Raw genomic sequence first — 19,437 nt, forward strand, 5'->3', positions numbered from 1 at the left:
CACACCCCCCATTGGGGATGTGCCCGCAACCCAGGTACATGCCCTTAACCGGAATCGAACCTGGGACCTTTCAGTTCGCAGGCCGACGCTCTATCCACTGAGCCAAACCGGTTTCGGTAGAAGTTCATGATCTTAACCTTATCTTTTTCTCGTGTAATTTTGCTAGCACAATCAGAAACAGGCTGCCCAGCCGGGCTGGCATGGCTCAGTGGTTGAGTGTTGACCAGGAGGTCAAGGTTCAATTCCTAGTCAGGGCACCTGCCAGGGTTGCAGGCTCTATCCCCAGTGGTGGGTGTGCAGGAGGCAGCCAACCAGTGATTCTCTCTCATCATTGATGTTTCTATGCCTCTCTCCCTCTTCCTTCCTCTCTGAAATCAATTTTTTTAAAAATCACTCTTCTCTAAAAAAAAAAAGAAAAGAAAAAAAACAGGCTGCCTACCCAACAATATATGTAATCACCATTTGAAATCACCATTTGTGACCATAACCGTCAAGTGCCTCAGCGTTTTATCTCATAATGCCTTTCCCTCCACCAGCATTCCACCCTAGACTATCACTGATGATAGTCTAAGTCAGCGGCTCTCAACATTACGATTCATAACAGTAGCAACATTACAGTTATGAAGTAGCAACGAAAATAATTTTATGGTTGGGTCACAACATGAGGAACTGTATTTAAAGGGCCAGAAGGTTGAGAACCACTGGTAAGTGATTGTGATGCTTCTCATGCTCCAGATTATTAGTGTCCTCTTGTTCTGTGCAAAGAAATTATCTGTGTGCTCATCAAACATATGAACAACCCAATCCTAGGATCCCATTTTGGGAGTCTATTTCCTGGGATCTCTTCTGGTACATTTGTATCTGTCAGGATCCTTGCACAAAACAGATGACACACTCTAAAAGTTTAACCAGAAAGATTTTAATAAAGAAACTATTTAAGAGTTGGGGGTCAGGATTAAGGAACCAACGAGGGATGGTGAAACACTCAGGGTTTAACAAATACCGGGAAATTATTACCATACTGAGGCCTGAAGGAGTAAGAGGAAGGAACAGCGGAGCCTTAGAGACAGACAATGCAGAAGAGGCAGCCCCAAAGGATCTGTAATGGTCAATCAGTGCTTCTCACAGTTCAGCGCAGATAAGAGTCCCAGGAGGGTGTGTTAAAATGCAGATTACTCCAGTAGGCCTGGAGTAGAACCTGAGAATTTGCATTTCTAATAAGTCCCCAGGTGCTGCTGCTGCTGCTGCTGCTGCTGTCAAAAGACCACTCGTTGAGAACAACTGCCCCAGAGGAAAATGTTCACTTTCAGAACTGCAGCAAGAGGAAGGGTTTGGGGAATTCATACCCCAACCTCTCTCTCCTACCACCCACTGATCTCCTGCTGCTGCCTCCTGTGGGCCAAATACAAACAGAAGCTGGAAGGCAAGGGGCCTTGAGTAATGCTGTATGTAAAGGTCAGCCTTCCAGAGTACAGAGCAGGGCCCAGAAGAGTGGAGAATGGGGTGGGCTGGGGGTGGGATAAAGGGGACAAAAGAGACTAATCAGAACCACTGTAAGAAGAAGATGGGCCCTAACCGGTTTGGCTCAGTGGATAGAGCGTCAGCCTGCGGACTCAAGGGTCCCGGGTTCGATTCCGGTCAAGGGCATGTACCTTGGTTGTGGGCACATCCCCAGTGGGGGGCGTGCAAGAGGCAGCTGATTGATGTTTCTAACTCTCTATCCCTCTTCCCTCCTCTCTGTAAAAAATCAATAAAATCTATTCTTTTTAAAAAAAAAGATGGATAGATCAATAGAAAGATGGCTAAATGAATTAACTGACAAATCCTATAGAATAAAGAGGTAATATGCAAATTGACTGTTACACTCTCACACAAGATGGCCACCCCATGTGGTCACAAGATGGCCGGCAAGGGAGGGCAGTTGGGGGCGATCGGGCCAGCAGGGGAGCAGTTAGGCATTGATCAGGCTGGCAGGGGAGTGGTTAGGGGGTGATCAAGCAGGCAGGCAAGTGGTTGGGAGCCAGCAGTCCAGGATTGTGAGAGAGATGTCCGACTGCTGGTTTAGACCCGATCCCTGTGGGGATTTCTGGCAGTCGGACATCCCCCGAGGGATCCCAGATTGGAGAGGGTGCAGGCTGGGCTGAGGGACAACCCCCCCCCCCTCCCCCAGTGCACGAATTTCGTGCACCGGGCCTCTAGTATTTCCATAAAAGGGTACATTATAATAATGGTTAATATTTAATGAATGCTTATTACATGCCAGCCTAAACTAAGTCCTTTACTCAGATTACCTAATTTGATTTCAAGAAGTAGGTCTATTACCATTCCTGCTTTACAGGTAAGGACACTAAGATACAAAAACTGGATCATTCGCACATGGTCACACAGCTAGCAAGTGGTAGGATCTGAATCCCAACCCAGGCGTGCTCTCTGTGGAGTCTAACTCCTCTGTACTCATCTATGATCAACAGACAGGTGGTAGGCAGGCAATATAGGACAGTAGAAGAGTGTAAATTTTACAGCAAAATACACCTAGATTCAAGGCACTTGTTTGCTGTGTGACCTAGTACTCTAAGTCTCATTTCCCTTATGTGTAAAACAGAGATAATAATATGATAATAATAAAAATTACTTTATAGTTTTCTTGGGAAAGCTAAGCAAGACAATATTGGTAAAGTCCTTAATACGGACTATATTACTATATTGACTAGAAAATAGTAAACAAACACAAATGCTAATACTGCTACTATTATTATTGCTAATATTATTATTATTATTGATGGAAAGAAAGATAAGTTAAAAACTTATGAGGGAATCACCACCCCATCCGGAAGAGGGTCCAGAGCTTAGGTGGGCTGATTGAATGGGTATCCCACATATTAATTTCTCTCTCGAGGCCTTCTCTCCTGGCCTATCTCTAGTCTTTCTTGTAAGGATGGGAAATCACTTGTCCCCTTCCCCAACTGTCAATTCCTTGAAATTTGGAAATTTGTCTGAATATGAGCTGGCTAGCCCCTCTCCTTAGAAATCCCCTCTTGGTTCCCAGGATCGAGAGGAGGGGAAAAATGAAGGGGGCTATTCCGGGCCAGGCTCCCTCCAGCTGTTGCATTGACCCAGGTGTTGGACATGTGAAATTGATCAATAGAGAAAGGGGCAGAGTTCACTGAGCCAAGAAGTTGAATCCCAGAGGTCTGACATGTGGGATGCGGGTGCTGGGCCTCCTTCCAAGGTACATACCCTTTCAGCTCTGCTTGTCTCAAGGGAGGGCCTAGTTCCCACATGATGGATGGGCAGGCACTGTGATGATTTGGGGGCTACCCCAGGCTCCATGCTTGTGCTGAGGGCACCAGGAAACCTTCTTTTCCACCTGCACCAGAGAGAAGAACCACAAAGAACAGAACGAGGATGAGGGATAAACCTAGGGAAGGGGGCCCTAGCTGGCGTCGTGCAGTGGTTAGAGCATCAGTTGTGCACCAAAGGGTCTCTGGTTCCATTCCCTGTCAAGGGCACGTACCTGGGTTTCAGGCTCCATCCCCACCCTCATTGGGGCATGGGCAGGAGGCAACCAATCAATGTGTCTCTCTCACACTGATATTTCTCTCCCCCACTCTCCTCTCCTCACTTTCTCCCCTCTCTCCCCGCTTCTCCTTCTCCTGCTCTCTCTCCCTATCCCCCCTCCCTTCCACTTTCTGAAAAATCAATGGGAAAAATATCCTCAAGTGAGGCTTAATGACAACAACAAAAACGACCTAGGGAAGGGGGCACAACTCCTCACTCTGGCCCCCAACCCTGACCACCACCCCCGAAGGCCAGCTCTGTGACTGATAATGCAAATGCCACCGATGAGACGATAGTGCATGCTCTCTCACAGGAGCTAGTACAAGGTCACATTCTGGCTAGACTGCTTAGATTCTCAGAGCTAAAGCCAAGGCTGCTGAGGGGGCGGCGGGAGAGGGAGGGAAAGAAGGGTCATATTCCCAGAAAGAGGTGGAGCTGGGGGGGGGGGGAAGGGGGAATCCACAGAATGAATTTTGGAGGGGAATTTTTGACGAGATATAGTGAAAGTTCTTCTGTCCATAAATAGGAGGCAGGCGCAACCTCACACAGCCTTCCACACTCACATTTCCAGACGCCTGCACACTCCACATTTCAACTCCCAGCCCATCTCAGCCTCTCGCAGCCTCCTGCAGAAGCTCAGAAACTCACTCACACGCACACTCTCGCTGTCAGTCAGCCTTTGTTCACCCTCCATGGCATCCCATGCAGCCGCACTACTGGCCATCAGCCTGCTGGTCCTGTGGACCTCCCCTGGTAAGGCTGAGGGGAGGCTGGGGGGGAGGGGAGGGGAGAGGGGACATCTAGCCCTCAGACTGCTTGGCGCTGGGCATGCCGGACACTGAGAATTAGGTCTGCCTGGTTCAGTGAAGCTGGATGCCCTGCGTGTATGCCTGTGAGTGTGCGTATATCTGGGCTCCTGAATTCCAACGTGTGTCTGTCTCTTGATGTATCCGAGGGCCTCTGGCTGCCCCTGTCTCTGCAGGCTCTATTTCCTGCTGCCTCAGTATCCCAGGCAGAAGGAGATATATATGTGTGTGTGTGTGTGTGTGTGTGTGTGTGTGTGTGTGTGTATGCTTAAGGTGGGGAGAATGAGAGACATTGAGGCAGAACTAATAGTCAAAATATTTAACAATTCATAAGTCCTCTAACCCAGCCTTTTACCCACAACCACCCCTTCCCCATCAATTCAATGCTTTGACCAACATTAGCTCTTCATTTGTGGGATAGTCAAGAAGCCCTGAGAGAGAGATTGGGGTGATGGGGCAGCAGGAAGGCATTTGCGGGGCTCCACACAGTAGTTGTTTACCAAACAGCTTAGAAGTATTTCAATATATTTAGCAACCAAGAGGGCCCCGCATACACACAGCTGTCCTGAATCCCAGTGAGGGCGGTGGCCTCCCTCCTCGGGGTCCCTATGCTCTAACACTACCTTCTTTGGCCTATGGCCACCCAGCTCAGGGTGGTGCCAACGACGCAGAAGACTGCTGCCTGTCTGTGGCCCTGCACCCTATTCCTGGGAATATTGTGCGAGCCTTTCGATACCTCCACATCCAGGATGGCTGCAGAGTGCCTGCCGTTGTGTGAGTTGTAGAGAGGAGCACATCATGCCTCACCTCCCACTCTACCCCCACCTCCTTCTCTCTCTTCTTCTTGCCAAGTGCAACCCCTTCAAGGAAGCCCCTGAAACAGTTTTGGGATGTGGTCCTCAGCCTCTGCCCCTCACACCTGGGCCTGCCAGGAAGCTGGGTTCCAGGGCTCTATTCTCTCTGACCTCTGACCTCTGACTCCAGGTTCACCACAAGGAAAGGTCGCAAGCTTTGCGCACCGCCAGACCAGCCCTGGGTGGACCGCATCATCCGGAGACTGCAGAAGAAAGCTGCCAAGGCAAGCCCACCCTCACGGCCGGCCTCCTCCCTCTGAGCCCCTGCCCAAGACCCCAGCCCAACACCTTCCCTCTCCTTCCTCCCCCAGAACAAGCGCCACAGCAGTTAGCCCCTGACAGCGTCCAAGGGAGCCCTGTGTCTGAGTGAAGGGTTGTGAACCACTGCCGCCCTGGGGACCCAAGGACCAGAAGAGAGAACCAGACCATCAGCTCCTCTGCACCAGACCTGACAACGCTGGGCAGGGCCTGGAGTGTCTGTGAGTGTGAGGGTGTGAGTGTGAGTGTGAGAAGGTGAGTGGCAGGAGCACAGTTCCTCCATACCCAGACTGCAATGCCTCCAATAAAGCTCACTGGTACCCACAGATTCGTCTGTTTGCTGTTTGTCCACGATGACCAGGGTAGGAAGGGGGAGATGGAATGGCAGGATCTATTTTCTTTCTTTCTTTTTTTTTTAAAATAAATAATTCTTTATTGTTGAAAGTACTATATATGTCCCTTTTTTCCCCCATTGACACCCTCCAGTCCACCCTCATCACCACCACCCCCAACCCCAGGGGCTTGCCACTCCATTGTCTGTGTCCATGGGCCATGCATACATGCACACAAGGTCCTTGATTGATTACCCCCCACCCACCCACTCTCCCCCGCCTTCCCTCCAAGATCCCGCACTCTGTTCCATGCTTGGCAGGATCTAATTTCCACTCTGCAACCTGAGCAACCGTCTCATCAACCTCCACCTAATTCCCTGTATTCTCAGGATAAGCTGCCACAACCAGGGCTCCACTGCCTGTCTCCTCAAACGCCTGTCAAATCCATGGTTCAGTGACACTAACCTGTGTCAGTTCCCTGAACAAGCCAAACTCTCTCACACCTCCCAGCCTCAGCTCCCAAAGCTGTGCCAGCACCCAGGTGGCTCATGGATCAGGTGTCACTGGGGAAAGAGAGCTGTCGGGAACTTGCTCTCATGGCTAGAGGAGAGACCGGGACCCAGCTCTCCTGCCTGGGGAAGTACCCATCTCCCATGCCATTCCCTCTGTTTGGAACACTGGTCTCTCTCCTGTTCAGAGAACTTCCCATCTAGGTCTGGAGGACTCCTCCTCCAGGAAGCATTTCTGACCCCGGGCTGGGGTTAGATAGCCTCCCTCTCTCCCAAGCTCCCAGGGACCCCTATCCCTCTCTCCTTATAGCACCCATCACACTGAGTTATAACGACTAGTTTGTCAGCCTTTCTGGACAGGGATTTTGTCTATTTGGTTCCCACTGTCTCCCTGGAGCTCAGCACGCTGCCTGGCACAAAGTAGTTATTCAAATATTTTTCTAGAAAATGAATAAATATGTGGAAAAGGCTTGACAGCCAGGTGTGAGGGCTCATCTGTCCATGTAAACTCTAACCTCCAGGCCAGCTCTCCTCTCTCATCCAGACAGTCTGGGCCAGGGCCAGCGCCATCTGGGGTCACACTTCTCAGGGTACTGACAGACAAAACTGGGAGCCAGGAGTGAGAGATGGGAGAGAAGGAGGAGCAGCCAGGGAAGCCAGAGAGGTTCTGTCTGAAGGAAGCTCACCAACCCCTGAAGCCCATATGGGCTCCAGGGCTGAGGCAACAATGAGACCAGGGTGTCCACAGGGGAGGAATCTCGGCTCTGGGAGACGAAAGTCCTAGAACTCTCAGAGCATCCTAGGGCAGCTCTAGGGGGGTAAACCTCTTGTGTGTGGGAAATCCTCTGGGGCAGCTGGCTGGCCTCCCAACCATGGCCTCTGAGGTCCAGCTGGGAGCAGTAAATCTGTGCCGCTGGGGTCGAATGGCAGCTGGAACGCCAGACTACGCATCCTCACCTGGCAAGAATGGCCAACATTTTACCAGATATAACTCATCTGGTAACAAAACCAGGCCTGCGCAGGCCTGGGCAGCCTGGGAAGGGGAGAAACAGTGAGAAGGCTATGCCAGCCTGTGCTGCGCCAGCACGGCCAAGGGTGAACCTGAGGAGGGTCGTTGAAGGATTGAAGAAAAGACAGACAAGAGAATACAGCTGGGGCACGGTGGATCTCCTGAGCCTGGATGAGGACACAAAAGACCCAGCCTGCAAGTCGATGCTTTATTTTATAGTCTGATTAAAACATGTAGATTAACATGTATACAAATGTTCATGTTTTGGCAACACTTGCTGCACCTCCCACAGCCCATTAGCTACTTAGGAAGGAATTAGGGAGGGCTACAAGGTCAGGCTTAATCATGCTAGGAAGGCTCTGCCCTCCAGGCTGGGACTTGTTTGTGGCCCTGCCACAGGTCAGCCTGAGGCTTGACCCTAGAGCCTCTCTCTACACCAGCCCTGCCTCGCTGAGCTGAGAGCATGACAGCTTCTTCCCCCCTCTGCTCCCAGAAGCAGGTGTTTAAAACCTCAGATTTCTCAGGTCTTAAAGTTACAAGGAGTGGAAGGGATGGGGATTTTTCAAGAACACTGTTATGGCTGAGAAGTTTGGCTCTGCTGCCTGGGGGAAATTACCCATCCGTTCATGCATCCATGCATCCATCCACCTAATGTCCCTGCATCCATTAGACCTCCATCCATCCTCCCCCCCAGCCCCCATCCACACACACACACACACACACACACACACACACACATCCATTAAACCATCCATCAAGTCAGCCAGCCATGGAGTTCAAAGGTCCCAGCTGTGAATAGCATTTGGATTCTATGCCCTGCACCCCAGCAGGCAGAGGACAAACATAGGTGTGAGGGGGGCACATTGCCTCAACTCCTTCTCAGTTCTCAGTGAAGCCACGCAGAGGCCAGCTTACCACAAAGGCAGACACAGACTGTCCCTCCGGACCCTCAGGAGAACACGCAGATAGAGTAGGGGAGGGGAGGAAGGGAGGCCTGAGGAAGATGCTACCAGGACACTACTTCCCTGCCACCGCCACTGGGTGTTACAGGAATAGGCCTTGAGCTCGGTGCTCAGCCATCAATCCCACAACCCTTTTTCCGCCCCTCACTGTTCAATTCTAGGCAAGATTTTTCCTTACTCACGCCCCCTCAAAGCCTTAGTTCCCCCATCTGTCAGGTGTGTGTGGTGGGGCGGGGGGGGGGGGGGGCGGGGGGGCCGGGGGGCTTAATATTTTAGTCCCTCCAAAGACTTGACTCATGAATCTCTGGGTCCCCCTGTGGTTCATATGGGCTTCCCCAAAGTCACACATGTTCATAAATGTCGCCATCTCCTGGGGCCACAGGGAATCCCTCTGAGACTCAGGAAGGGAGATCATCCAGGAGCTAGCAAGCGAATGAAGAACTTAGAGGAAACCTGGGGGCAGACACCAAAGTCCCACAGAGAGTAGGCATGCAGCCCTCCCCACCTTTTCTCCACCCACTGCCTTTCCTCCTGGCTTGCTCCCTTCCTTTTTTTCTACTGCCCAGCCACCAATCCTTCCTGGGCACTGGGTTTGTCTTCTTATCTCCCACCAGAAACATGAGAGCTTAGCCCAGCAATTTGGAACTTGTCCTGACTCACCAAACATTCTCAGTTCTGTGACTTCATCTGATCAACACCTGCTCTCTGTTTCACCATAATTCACTGTTAAGTGTGGCGTCTTTTTTTTCCCCCAACATGTTTTTATTGTTTTGTGGGTTTGTTTTTGTTTGTTTGTTTTTTAGAGAAAGAGGGTAAGGGAGAGGGAGAAAAAGAGAAACATCGATAAGAGAGGAACATTAATGAGAGAGAAACTGATCAGCTGCCTCCTTCAGGCAGCCAAGCATGTGTCCCAACCAGAATCAAACCTGCGACCTTTCAGGACATGGGATGATGCTCAACCAACTGGGCCACACTGGCCAGGGCTGTGGCATCTATTTATCCTGAGTTCTGGGGGCCAGAGGCCAACCTGCCTCCCTGACAATGATGAAGCTGCCGGCCAGCTAAGGGGTGGTGTGGATTCCTAGCTCCCCAACCAGGATACGGGGGACCTTGCCACCTGCCTATAGGTAGACACCTTCCTCTCTAGAGCAGTGGGTCGCCAACCAGTGGTCCACGGACCACTGGCGGTCTGTGAGGTCCGAAAGGTTGGCGACTGTGGGTTTAAGAAAACCTTTCACATGGTACCTGTTACCGGTTTAAGGCCAGCAGCCGAGTGATACTTCTCTACCAACAGCCAGCATCTTCCTAAAGGGACCTGACAACCCTGCTCAGGGAGCTGCCAGCTTCATAGGTGGACAAAAAGCTCCCTGTCCTGTCTTTTTTTTTTTAATTTATTGTCGACAGTCCCTGTCCTGTCTATTGATAGAGTTCCCAGTGGAAGGGATTGGGCCTGTCCATCTCCATTTCCAGCATTGCCTGCACCGGGGCTGGCACAGAACAAGCCCCAGTACATATCTGAGTAACAAAAAATGAAATTGAGCATGGCTCTTTCCCACGATGCCCCTCCCACTCCCACCTGGAGCACATCCAGTTCTCAAAACAGTGGTGCTGTGGGTGTTGGGTCAGAGCCAGCCCCATGCAGTTTTGATCATACTTTCATCATCTCATGTCAACTTCTTGGTAAACCCCCACCCTTGTGCCCCCCTTCCCTGGCCTCCGGGAAACTCAGAAACAGCTAGAAAACCTTGGAATTAGTCTCACAAAGGGGCAGGACTCCCAAGTAGGGAGTTTCCTTCAAGAGCCCCTCTGTACAATGAAGCAGGCACCTCTCTGATGAGAGAACTGCCTCACTGGCCCCTAAGACTTCGCGCCCGTGGAAGGAGATGGCTCTGTGGTACCAGTTAATTCACCACTAAGTGCTTTACCGGTGCCGGGCACTGCTTTCTGTGCTCCTGACATTCGCATGTAACTACCCAGGCTGGACCGCTGAGGGTCCTCGCTGGGTAGTTTGGCTTCAGAATCTGTACTACATATACTGCCTCTCTTAGTTGACCCATCTCCTAAGCAAAAACGGGGAGCAATACAGCAGGCCCAGGTCTGAGGAAGCGGCCCTCGGGAAAGAGGAAAAGCCGTTATTTTGAGGTCCTGACCATGTGTCAGCCTCCAAGCTGCGTCCTTTATGTGTATGACATATTGCATCCTTAAACCCTATAAGCTGGGGATCACTGGTCCCATTCTATGTCTGAGGAAGCTGAGGCATGGAGGGGCAGAGTGGCAAAGCTGAGATTGCAGCCCAAGTCGGTGTGATGGGTAGCACTTGGGAAGAGGGCTGGGGTCTGGGATATCCAGTTGGGGTGGAAAGGCTTAACCTGCTAGAAGAGTTGGGGAAAAACAAGGAGAGAAGCTGAAGGCCTCAGGCAGGATCAGGTGCTTGAGCCAGACACAGAGATGCCCCCTGGAGGGCCTCCAGCCTCCTGGGCCTCTCCAGCAGAAGTGGAACTGGTTTCCCCAGAGTCTCCAGAAGGAAGTAAGCACAGTTTCTCGAGGCCTGCCCAGGCCTCAGTTTCCCCAAGTTGGACAGTGGAGAAGGGTTCAGGCTACAACTATGCCCACCTTCTTACCTCCATTCTCAGGGAGTAACAGAGGCCAGGTGATATTGCAATAAAAATGGGAATGAAGGGACAGGGCAGGGTTAGGATCCGGAGGGCAGGAGTAGGGGCAGGACTAAGGGGCCTGTGGGCAAGGCTCCTGAAAGGGTCAGGCCTCGTGGGGGGCTGGGGGGAGGGGGGGGGGGCGCTCTCTGAGCTAACCTGTTTGGACCTCTGCAGAGCAAAGCATCTAACCGGGATGGCTTTAACCTCCAGGGCTCTGGATATCAGAACCGTAGTCCCTGGAAATCTGTAGTCCCTTGAAAGGCTCTTCTGATTGGACAAGTCTAAGTCATGTGTTCACATCCTCAGGAGTGGGATTAGACTCCTGAAGGACCCACTTTCAAGAACCACTTCTATCTCCTGAGGGGTCAGGAATAGGCAGGAGAGGGGAGAATGACAAAGGTTAGGGCAGAAACTCTGAAGATCAGAGTAGATGAGGGAGTCAGACAATCAGCCCTGCTTCTGTTCCTAAGACCCATGGCTCCCATGGGGGCATGGAGGGGCAGAAAATATGGGCTCCAACCCACCAAAGTGGGATGACTTTAACCCCCAGGGCTCTGGATATCAGAACTGTAGTCCCTGGAAATCTGAGCCCAACTCTAACAAAACCCCAATCACCTTCCTGATCCCATACCTGTCAGACCATCATTTCAAGGCTCCTCCCCCAAAAGGAAGCCACCCCTTCCCACAGGGGCACAACCCTCAAGCCCTCCATCAATTCAGGAACCCTGAGAAGACATACCAATACCTATTGGTGTCCCCATTGCTGACAGGACCTCCATGAATGTCAATGTCCCCCCATTACTCTCAGGCCACCATTCCTCCTGGGAAATCCTGGCACTGTCAGGAACACCCATGCCTGCCAGGCAGGACAGCATCATTGCACACTCCAGGGACACCGTTCTCCCTGGAGCCTGTGTAAATGGCGCCTCCTGGCATCGCAGCCCTAAGTATCAGAGTGTCTGTTAGTGTGGGGCCCTCAGCAATCTCAGAGCTGCCATGATATAGAGTTACCTCCACCCAAAAAGGGGCAGATAAATGTATCAGTCAGAATTCTTACTTGCAAGCCACTGAAACCCATTAGGTGATTTAAACAGAAAAGCAAGTTATTAAAAAGACCCTGAAGGTACAGAAAATGAAAGAATAAGGGGGCCTAGGCAGCCATCTACTCAAAGCATGCCGTAGAGCCAGGACGGTCCAGACAGCCCCCCAGGACAGCATGGTAGCACAAAGGGGATGCCAAATGCCAGTACCACCCTAACATCCAGATAACGGAGGCCCCTGTCCTGTAGTCCATGTTTTAGAGGACCCTGTTCTGTCCCTCTTCCAGTCATATCTCTGGACGTGGCATACACAGTACGCAGGGTTAAGGGGGCATGCTCACCTGGAGCTAGTGCTTCTCCTTCTAGACCACATTTCAGGAACTGGAAACTGGAGAATTCCCTGCCCAAAAGGCCCCAAGCAACTTCAAGAATCCATGCAGACCTCTTCCTTAGATCTGTCCTTCCTATGATAGATTATGTCAATGTTGTGTACACTACTAGGTCCAGAGAATGACCAAGAGGTAGCTACTGCCAGGTAACATGAAAGGAACTTGTATGTATGGGGCTGGAGTGTCTACATCAGGTATATGAGGCCCTTCATGGTGCAATTGGAACTGAGGGTAGTAAGAGAAGGAAGTGGGTGGACAAGTTGGGACTGGAGCCTGGATCTCCCCTTGCCACATCTCCCCGTCAAGGAACTCCAAGGATTCCAAGAATTCTAAATTTGAACCCAGTCTTCAAGTTGTTCTGAAAGTATATTTTTCAAGGTAGTAAAAGAGACATTTTTTTTGACACTCTGTCAGCTTGATTTATAACTTTTAAATATTTAGGTATATGCTATGTGGGCCTCCATTTGTACTGTTGTCACAAGCCCTTCAAATATTGGGTGATCAGCCTGCCAGCTTCCACTTCTAGAATCACAGCTCAGCTGCCCATGAAAAACAGACATCACTTCTGCCACCACTCCTACCGCCACGAAAATGGATGTTCTACTAACCCTGCTCCTTTGCATCACTACTAGCTTCCTATTCACAGTCCTTGAAAGGTGCTTCTGATTGGATAAGCCTAAGTCATGTGTTTGAATCCTAGCTGGAAAGGAAGCTAGGAAAATTAGTATGTGACCCTTAGGGGGTTCTATGTTGGAAAGTAACTAAAACTCATATAATAGAAAATTCCTCAAACCGTAGAAAGAGGTTAAGTTTGTGAGCAGTGAAAAAAAAAATCTCTATAGTCCACCCTATGGCTATCCTACATCAACATACATCCTTCTTCCCAAGTCCTAGACTCCTCAAAAATTTAAGGATATCACCTAACAAATATCTGCCTCAGTCAGTCTAAGTTGCCATAATAAAATACAAAACAACAATTTGTGTTGTTTAAACACCAGAAATTTTATTTTCTCACTACGGGAAGCCATCCATTGTCTTCACTATCAGAGAGGTGTGGACAAGGAACCCGGAAGGCTGGCGACCCTTGAGCTCTGGCAATGGTCAGGGCTGTGCACCCACTGTTAGTCCAGACAATGGTAGCTGAAGCAACTTCCCCATTTATTATTATGTAAATCCTTGCTGATGTCTGCCTGTTACTGGAAATTGCCTGCCTAAGGGCTATGAGTGTATCCCTATCCAATAAAAGGTTGGCGAGGCCTGAGCACCAGTGGAAGTCCTTCCCCTTGAGTTGGACTTGCCCGCCTGGCCCCCCAATATTTCCAAATTATCTCTTGCCTTGTCTCTTTCATTTGTGTGCGGCCCCTCCTCTAGATCCTGAACCCTGAACCACGCGGGATGTGGGGAAAACACTACACATCTCACAGTTCTGGAGGTTAGAAGATCCAGATCCAGATGCCTGGTGAGAGCCCTCTTCCTGGCATGCAGATGGCTGCCTTCTCACTGTGACCTCACTGTGTCCTCTCTCTTCCTATTCTTTTAAGGCTACAGTCCTATCAGATTAGGACCCTACCGTTATGACCTTGTTTAACCTAAATTACTTCCTTAAAAGCCTATCTCTAGATACAGTCACATTGAAGGTTCGGGCTTCAATTTATGAATTATGGGGCTAAATCCAAGATCTCAGGCTGACATCCAATCTTTTTTTTTTTTTAAATATATTTTATTGATTTTTTACAGAGAGGAAAGGAGAGAGATAGAGAGTCAGAAACATCGATGAGAGAGAAACATCAATCAGCCGCCTCCTGCACATCCCTCACCGGGGATGTGCCCGCAACCCAGGTACATGCCCTTGACCGGAATCGAACCTGGGACCTTTCAGTCCGCAGGCCGACGCTCTATCCACTGAGCCAAACCGGTTTCGGCGACATCCAATCTTTTTCTAGTTTTGCTGTAATCTCATCTCTCTATTCTACAATACCTGAAAACCACCACCAACACACCTGATTGGTCAGGATAGACTGAGTTATGCTGCAGTAATAAATGACACCCAAGTCTGAGTGGTTTAACACAACAAAATTCTATTCCCCATGCTTACCAAGCCTGCTGTGGGTCTAGGCGGATCTTTAGTGCAGCTGTATTCCATGTGGTGGTTCAACATTCCAGGCCACCCGGATCTTTTGGCGTGCTCCTTCTTCCCCACAAATGTTTCCATGATCGTCCCAGCCAGGTAAAAGGGCAAGGAGAACCCTGGTTTAAATGCTTCTATCCACAAATGACACAGGCCATTTCTGCACACAGTTGATTGGCCAAAGTAGGTCACGCAGCCATGCCTAACTTCAAGCGGGCGACTGCCAGGAAAAATAAACAACAGTCTTGATGAGCGGAAGTACTCTTACCACAACAACCCAGATTGAAGGATGGAATAAAGGAGGATGACAGAAAAAGGGAGTCAGTTAAAGAAATAGTGACATTTCACAACCTGGAAGGAAGTAGGAATGAAAGCTGTAGTCAACAGTTCTGAAACTGGTCCTGGGACTTAATTAGCATTCATTCCTTTGTTTTCTTATTAGTTTCCTATTGCTGTGTAACAAATTGCCACAAATTTAGCAGCTTCAAACAATCCACATTTATCATCTCATTGTTTCCGTGGGTCAAGAGTTCAAGTACTTGTTGACTGGGTCCTCTGTTCAGGGTCTCGCCAGGCTGAACTCAGATATCGGCCAGGGCTGCAGTCTCATCTCAGGCTCAGAATCCTCTTCCCACCTCACTGGGTGCTGGCAGTTGTGGTTGTAAGACTGAGGCCTTGAGTGCCTAGAGCTGCCTGCCACTGCCGGCTGCATGGCCCTCTCCACAGCATGGCAGTTGCTTCTTCAAGGCCAAATAAGAGCATCTGCTGCCGCTTCTTACTTCTTATCTCTAGACACTTTACAAGAGTTCACCTGATTAGGTCAGGCCCACCCAGGGCAATCTCCCTTTTGAAAGTCAACGGATTAGAAACCTTAATTACACCTGCAAAATCCCTTCATTTTGCCATATGTAATCATCTAATCCCATCATATTCAAAGGTCAAATGTCCGAAAAAAATCCCCTCAAAGCAAGATTATACAGGGCATGCATACCAGGGGGCAGGGAACTCAGAATTCTGTTTACCGTACTTTCTCTATAACTCATTCCCTTCACCCTCACTGGCACTGCAGCTGGTTGACATTCTATGCTGCTAAGGAACCCGAACCTTCACACTCAAAGGACGTGAAGCTCCTAATGGTCCTGCCTGATTAAGGTTACCGGAGTCTTCCATTAACTTTGACCACTGGGCCTGGCATCATCAGGAAGTACCCCAAGTACCCCAGGGATGACCCCCATACACAGAGCTTCTTTCACCAATTACCCTTCCCCTGCCTCACCCACACTGGGAACAGTCACAAACCCCTGTCCTTCCTCTGAGCCTGTGCTTCCTGTTCATTCTACCTGGAATGTCCTCCCTCCTGCCTCACCCATCTTCAAGGCTCTGCGGAGCTCCCCACTCCATGAAGCCTTCTCTACCTTCCCTCTGAGTCCCCAGGGCTCCTCATGTCCAGCCACATAGGTCACCTACTGCGTTGGGTTCAAGGACCCTTGTTTCCTGCACTTCTCCCAAGCGAGATCAGTCCAAACCCAGGAACCCTGGGATCCAGAGTGGCCCAAATTGCAGGAAGTAGAGGGGTTTGTTCAGGAAACCTTGGCAGTGATTTTACTTCAAGCTCCAGGGGGTAGATGGGGAAGCGGGGGTGGACTATTGCTCAAGAGTTCCCCCATTCCGATGTCCAGTCACCTCTGAAGTCCTGTGCAATGTTCTGCTCACACTGGCTTGGGTGGCCAGGGACCTCTGGTAGACAGAAGTTTGGGATAAAAAGAAGCAGACCTCTTCCCAGGGTCAGGGACTTTCAAGAGCTGATTCATCTGTTTTCTTACTCATTTCCAGCTCACTTCTGGAACAAGACAACTCAGATTCCTCAGGCCAGAGCCCCGCTTCCACAGCCCAGGAGTCTCACATCCTCTTTTCCCTTTGCACTGGACGCCCCCTGCAGGCCCTATGAGGTTGAGAGCCACAAAGTGATGGATTGAACAGCTAGCGCGCGCACACACACACACACACACACACACACACGCCATTTCAGACCCTGGCGAGGCCAACACCTTAATCCGCCTACCTGTCTGTACACACAATCAGATAATCACACGATCATTTGCATACATCAGGGACACAGCACAGATAGTTACTCGTATACATTATCACAATACAGATACAAGGACATAGACACACAGACACAATTACACACAGACATGGGCACACAGAACACATGGACACAATCTTTTCTCCTAGAAAGGAGTATTTGTTTGGGAGAAATAGGTTGAAAAGCCATCTGAGAAACAGGGCAATGTCCTGAGTGGAGGACTTAAGAAAAAGGTGGCTAGAACCCAGCCAGCGTGGCTCAGTGATTGGGCGTCAACCTATAAACCAGAAGGTTACAGTTGGATTCCTGTCAGGGCACATGCCTGGGTTGTGGACTCAGATCCCCAGTGTGCAGCATGCAGGAGGCAGCCAATCCATGATTCTCTCTCATTATTGATGTTTCTATCTCTCTCTCCCTCTCCCTTCCTCTCTGAAATCAATAAAAATATATTTTTTAAAAACAGCCAAATGAAAAGACGCACAGGGCGAATTGTGAGAGAGCCTTAAATGCTCTCTCCTCTTGGAGACATGAAGGGAAGATCACCCTCCCAGCACATTGTTTCATTCACCGAACAGGAAGTTCCATGAGCTTTGGTGTCCAGAGTTTTTATTGAGATTTCATTACATAGGCATCATTGAGCCACACGGCTGAACTCAATCTCCAGCCCCTTCTTTGGAGGTTGGGCTGGCTCAAAGCCCCAATTCTCCAAGGACATAGTTGATCTTTCAGTGATGAGCCCCCATCCTAAGTCATCTCATCTCCCAGAAACTCAGGTGTAATCCAAGGGGCTCATAAATAACAAAGACACTCCTATTACTTGGAAAATTCCAAAGATTTAGAGTCTCTAGCCCAGAAACCAGGGACAAAGGCCAGTGAAATCCTATCTATATATATAAAAAGCCCATGACCGGAATGCTGTACCAGCGAACCAGCCCCATCAGGGGTGGAGCCAGCTGGTCAACCTCCCGTAGCCCCTCCCACACCCACTGACTCCTGATCGGTCCCCCTCACCCCAAACAAGGGCAGGGCCCACCAGCCAATTGCCCTCTGCTCCTTCCCACAGCCAGCCTGGCCCTGATCCACCTAATCAGGGCAGGCCAGCCGGCCAATCCCTTGTCTCCTCCTCCCAACAGGCCCGGCCTGATCCGCCCCAATTGGGGCCAGGCCAGTCGGACCCCACCTGTGCACGAATTTGTGCACTGGGCCTCTAGTATCATATAACAGAAGGGAAGAAATTCCTGGACATAAGGAATGAAAGCTTCAGAGGGCCATAAATAGAAAACATCTACAGTCTCACACAGGCTCACACACACACACAGTCACAGGACCATCATGGACTCCCTCACTATCATTCTTCTGCTCGCTCTCCCCCATCCAGCCTCACAGTCTCATACAGGCTCCACCCAAGCAGAAAGACTCTTGCAACCCATACACTCACTGCTTCCACAGATTCTGCACATTTGTCCATCTCTAGCTGTCCCCCATGGCCTCCTGCACAGCACTGCTCCTCTCCTCAGCATACTGATTTCTAGGTCTCCCTTGGAAAGAATAGAGGGTAAATGGTCAGATGAGGGGCACAGCTGGGATTTGGGAGTCTGTGAAGGGGACCATGAGTTCAAGTCAACACCCAGATCCAAGTGTGTCCAAGTGGGACTAGATCTGAGAGTACACATGTACCAAATGGATGTGCCCTTGTGATTGTGCGTCTCTATGTACCATGGGTATACCTGTGCATCGTGTGTATTCCTATACAATCTATACATGAGCTTCTGTGGTGTGGGTACCTATGTGATGTAGATGTGCCTGTGCCCCAGGTGTTCCTGTACGTGTCAGTGCCTGAATGGGTCCAGGGGCCTCTAGCTGTCCTTCTCACTAGAGGCTCTGTATCCTCTAGCTTGGTTTCCAGAGGAAAAGAGAACAGTGTACATTGGGAGGAGAAGGAGAGAGAAACACTAAAGCTATGGCACTGGACACAGGTATCCTGAATTTAGTCAGGGCTATGAGTTCCCCGACCTTATAGTCCCTCAAGCCCTAACACTAATACCCACTCACTCCCAGTTGTGTGTGCCACAACCCTGAGGACACTGTCTCTTGGTGAACCAACACCCAATTCCTGAGAACATTGGTGGTGTCTTTTGTTGCTATCTCCTCCTTGAGGACTGGCTGCCAGGCACTGTTCTCCTGTGAGTGGGGGGTGGAAAGTAACCTCCTCTCCTCTCCTAATCACCTTTTATCACCATCTTACCTTTCTTCTCCTTGAGGAAGACTGGAGCACAGCTTCTCCTTCACACGTTGCTGAGCCTCTTCCCACACGGAAGCCCCTGAAACAGGTTCCTTGATGTGGTCCTCAGATTCTACCCTACACACCCAGACCTTCCAGGAAACTGAGTTCCAGAGCTGCGCTATTCTCTCCAACCTCTGACTCCAGGTTCACCATGCTGGAGCATGCACACCCCCAGACCAGCCCTGGGGGGACCACAGCCAGAGACTGCAGAAGAACTCTGCCAAGGCAAGCCTGCCCTCTCCAGCCCTGCCTCCTCCCTCTGAGCTCCTGCCCAAGACTCCAGCCCATAACTTTGCCTCTCCTTCCTCCCCCAGAACAAGTGCCCCAGCATTTAGCCCATGAGAGCTCCAGAAGGAGCCCTGTGACCGAGTGAAGGGATGTGAATCACTGCCGCCCTGGGGACCCAAGGATCAGAAGAGAGAACCAGACCATCAGCTCCTCTGCACCAGACCTGACAACGCTGGGCAGGGCCTGGAGTGTGAGTGTGAGTGTGAGTGTGAGTGTGAGTGTGTGAGGGTATGACTGAAGCACAGCTTCTCCTCCGCACCAGACTGCAATGCTTCCAATA

General features: G+C 50.3%; 1 protein-coding gene and 1 long non-coding RNA gene across 2 annotated transcripts in view; one reads left to right on the plus strand and one right to left on the minus strand.

Moving 5' to 3' along the window:
- Window positions 1-14,633, minus strand: part of LOC139020493 (uncharacterized) — a 39,965-nt gene extending 25,332 nt beyond the window's left edge. The window contains exons 1-2 of the long non-coding RNA XR_011473319.1: window positions 14,467-14,633; window positions 3,238-3,367 (exon numbers count right to left, since the gene is read on the minus strand). This is a non-coding gene — a long non-coding RNA (uncharacterized lncRNA). The remainder of the gene's footprint in view (window positions 1-3,237; window positions 3,368-14,466) is intronic.
- CCL19 (C-C motif chemokine ligand 19) lies at window positions 4,084-5,802 on the plus strand. The gene is made up of 4 exons (XM_070430128.1): window positions 4,084-4,311; window positions 5,012-5,138; window positions 5,349-5,442; window positions 5,530-5,802. The coding sequence occupies exons 1-4, from the start codon at window positions 4,251-4,253 to the stop codon at window positions 5,548-5,550; spliced, it is 303 nt and encodes a 100-aa protein (XP_070286229.1). The 5' UTR covers window positions 4,084-4,250; the 3' UTR covers window positions 5,551-5,802.
- Window positions 14,634-19,437: the final 4,804 nt, after the last annotated feature.

Source organism: Myotis yumanensis, unplaced genomic scaffold (genome assembly GCF_028538775.1).
Source record: "Myotis yumanensis isolate MYYU_CA2020_CCGP unplaced genomic scaffold, mMyoYum1.0.hap1 SCAF_12, whole genome shotgun sequence".
In the NCBI taxonomy this organism is placed as follows: Eukaryota; Metazoa; Chordata; class Mammalia; order Chiroptera; family Vespertilionidae; genus Myotis; species Myotis yumanensis.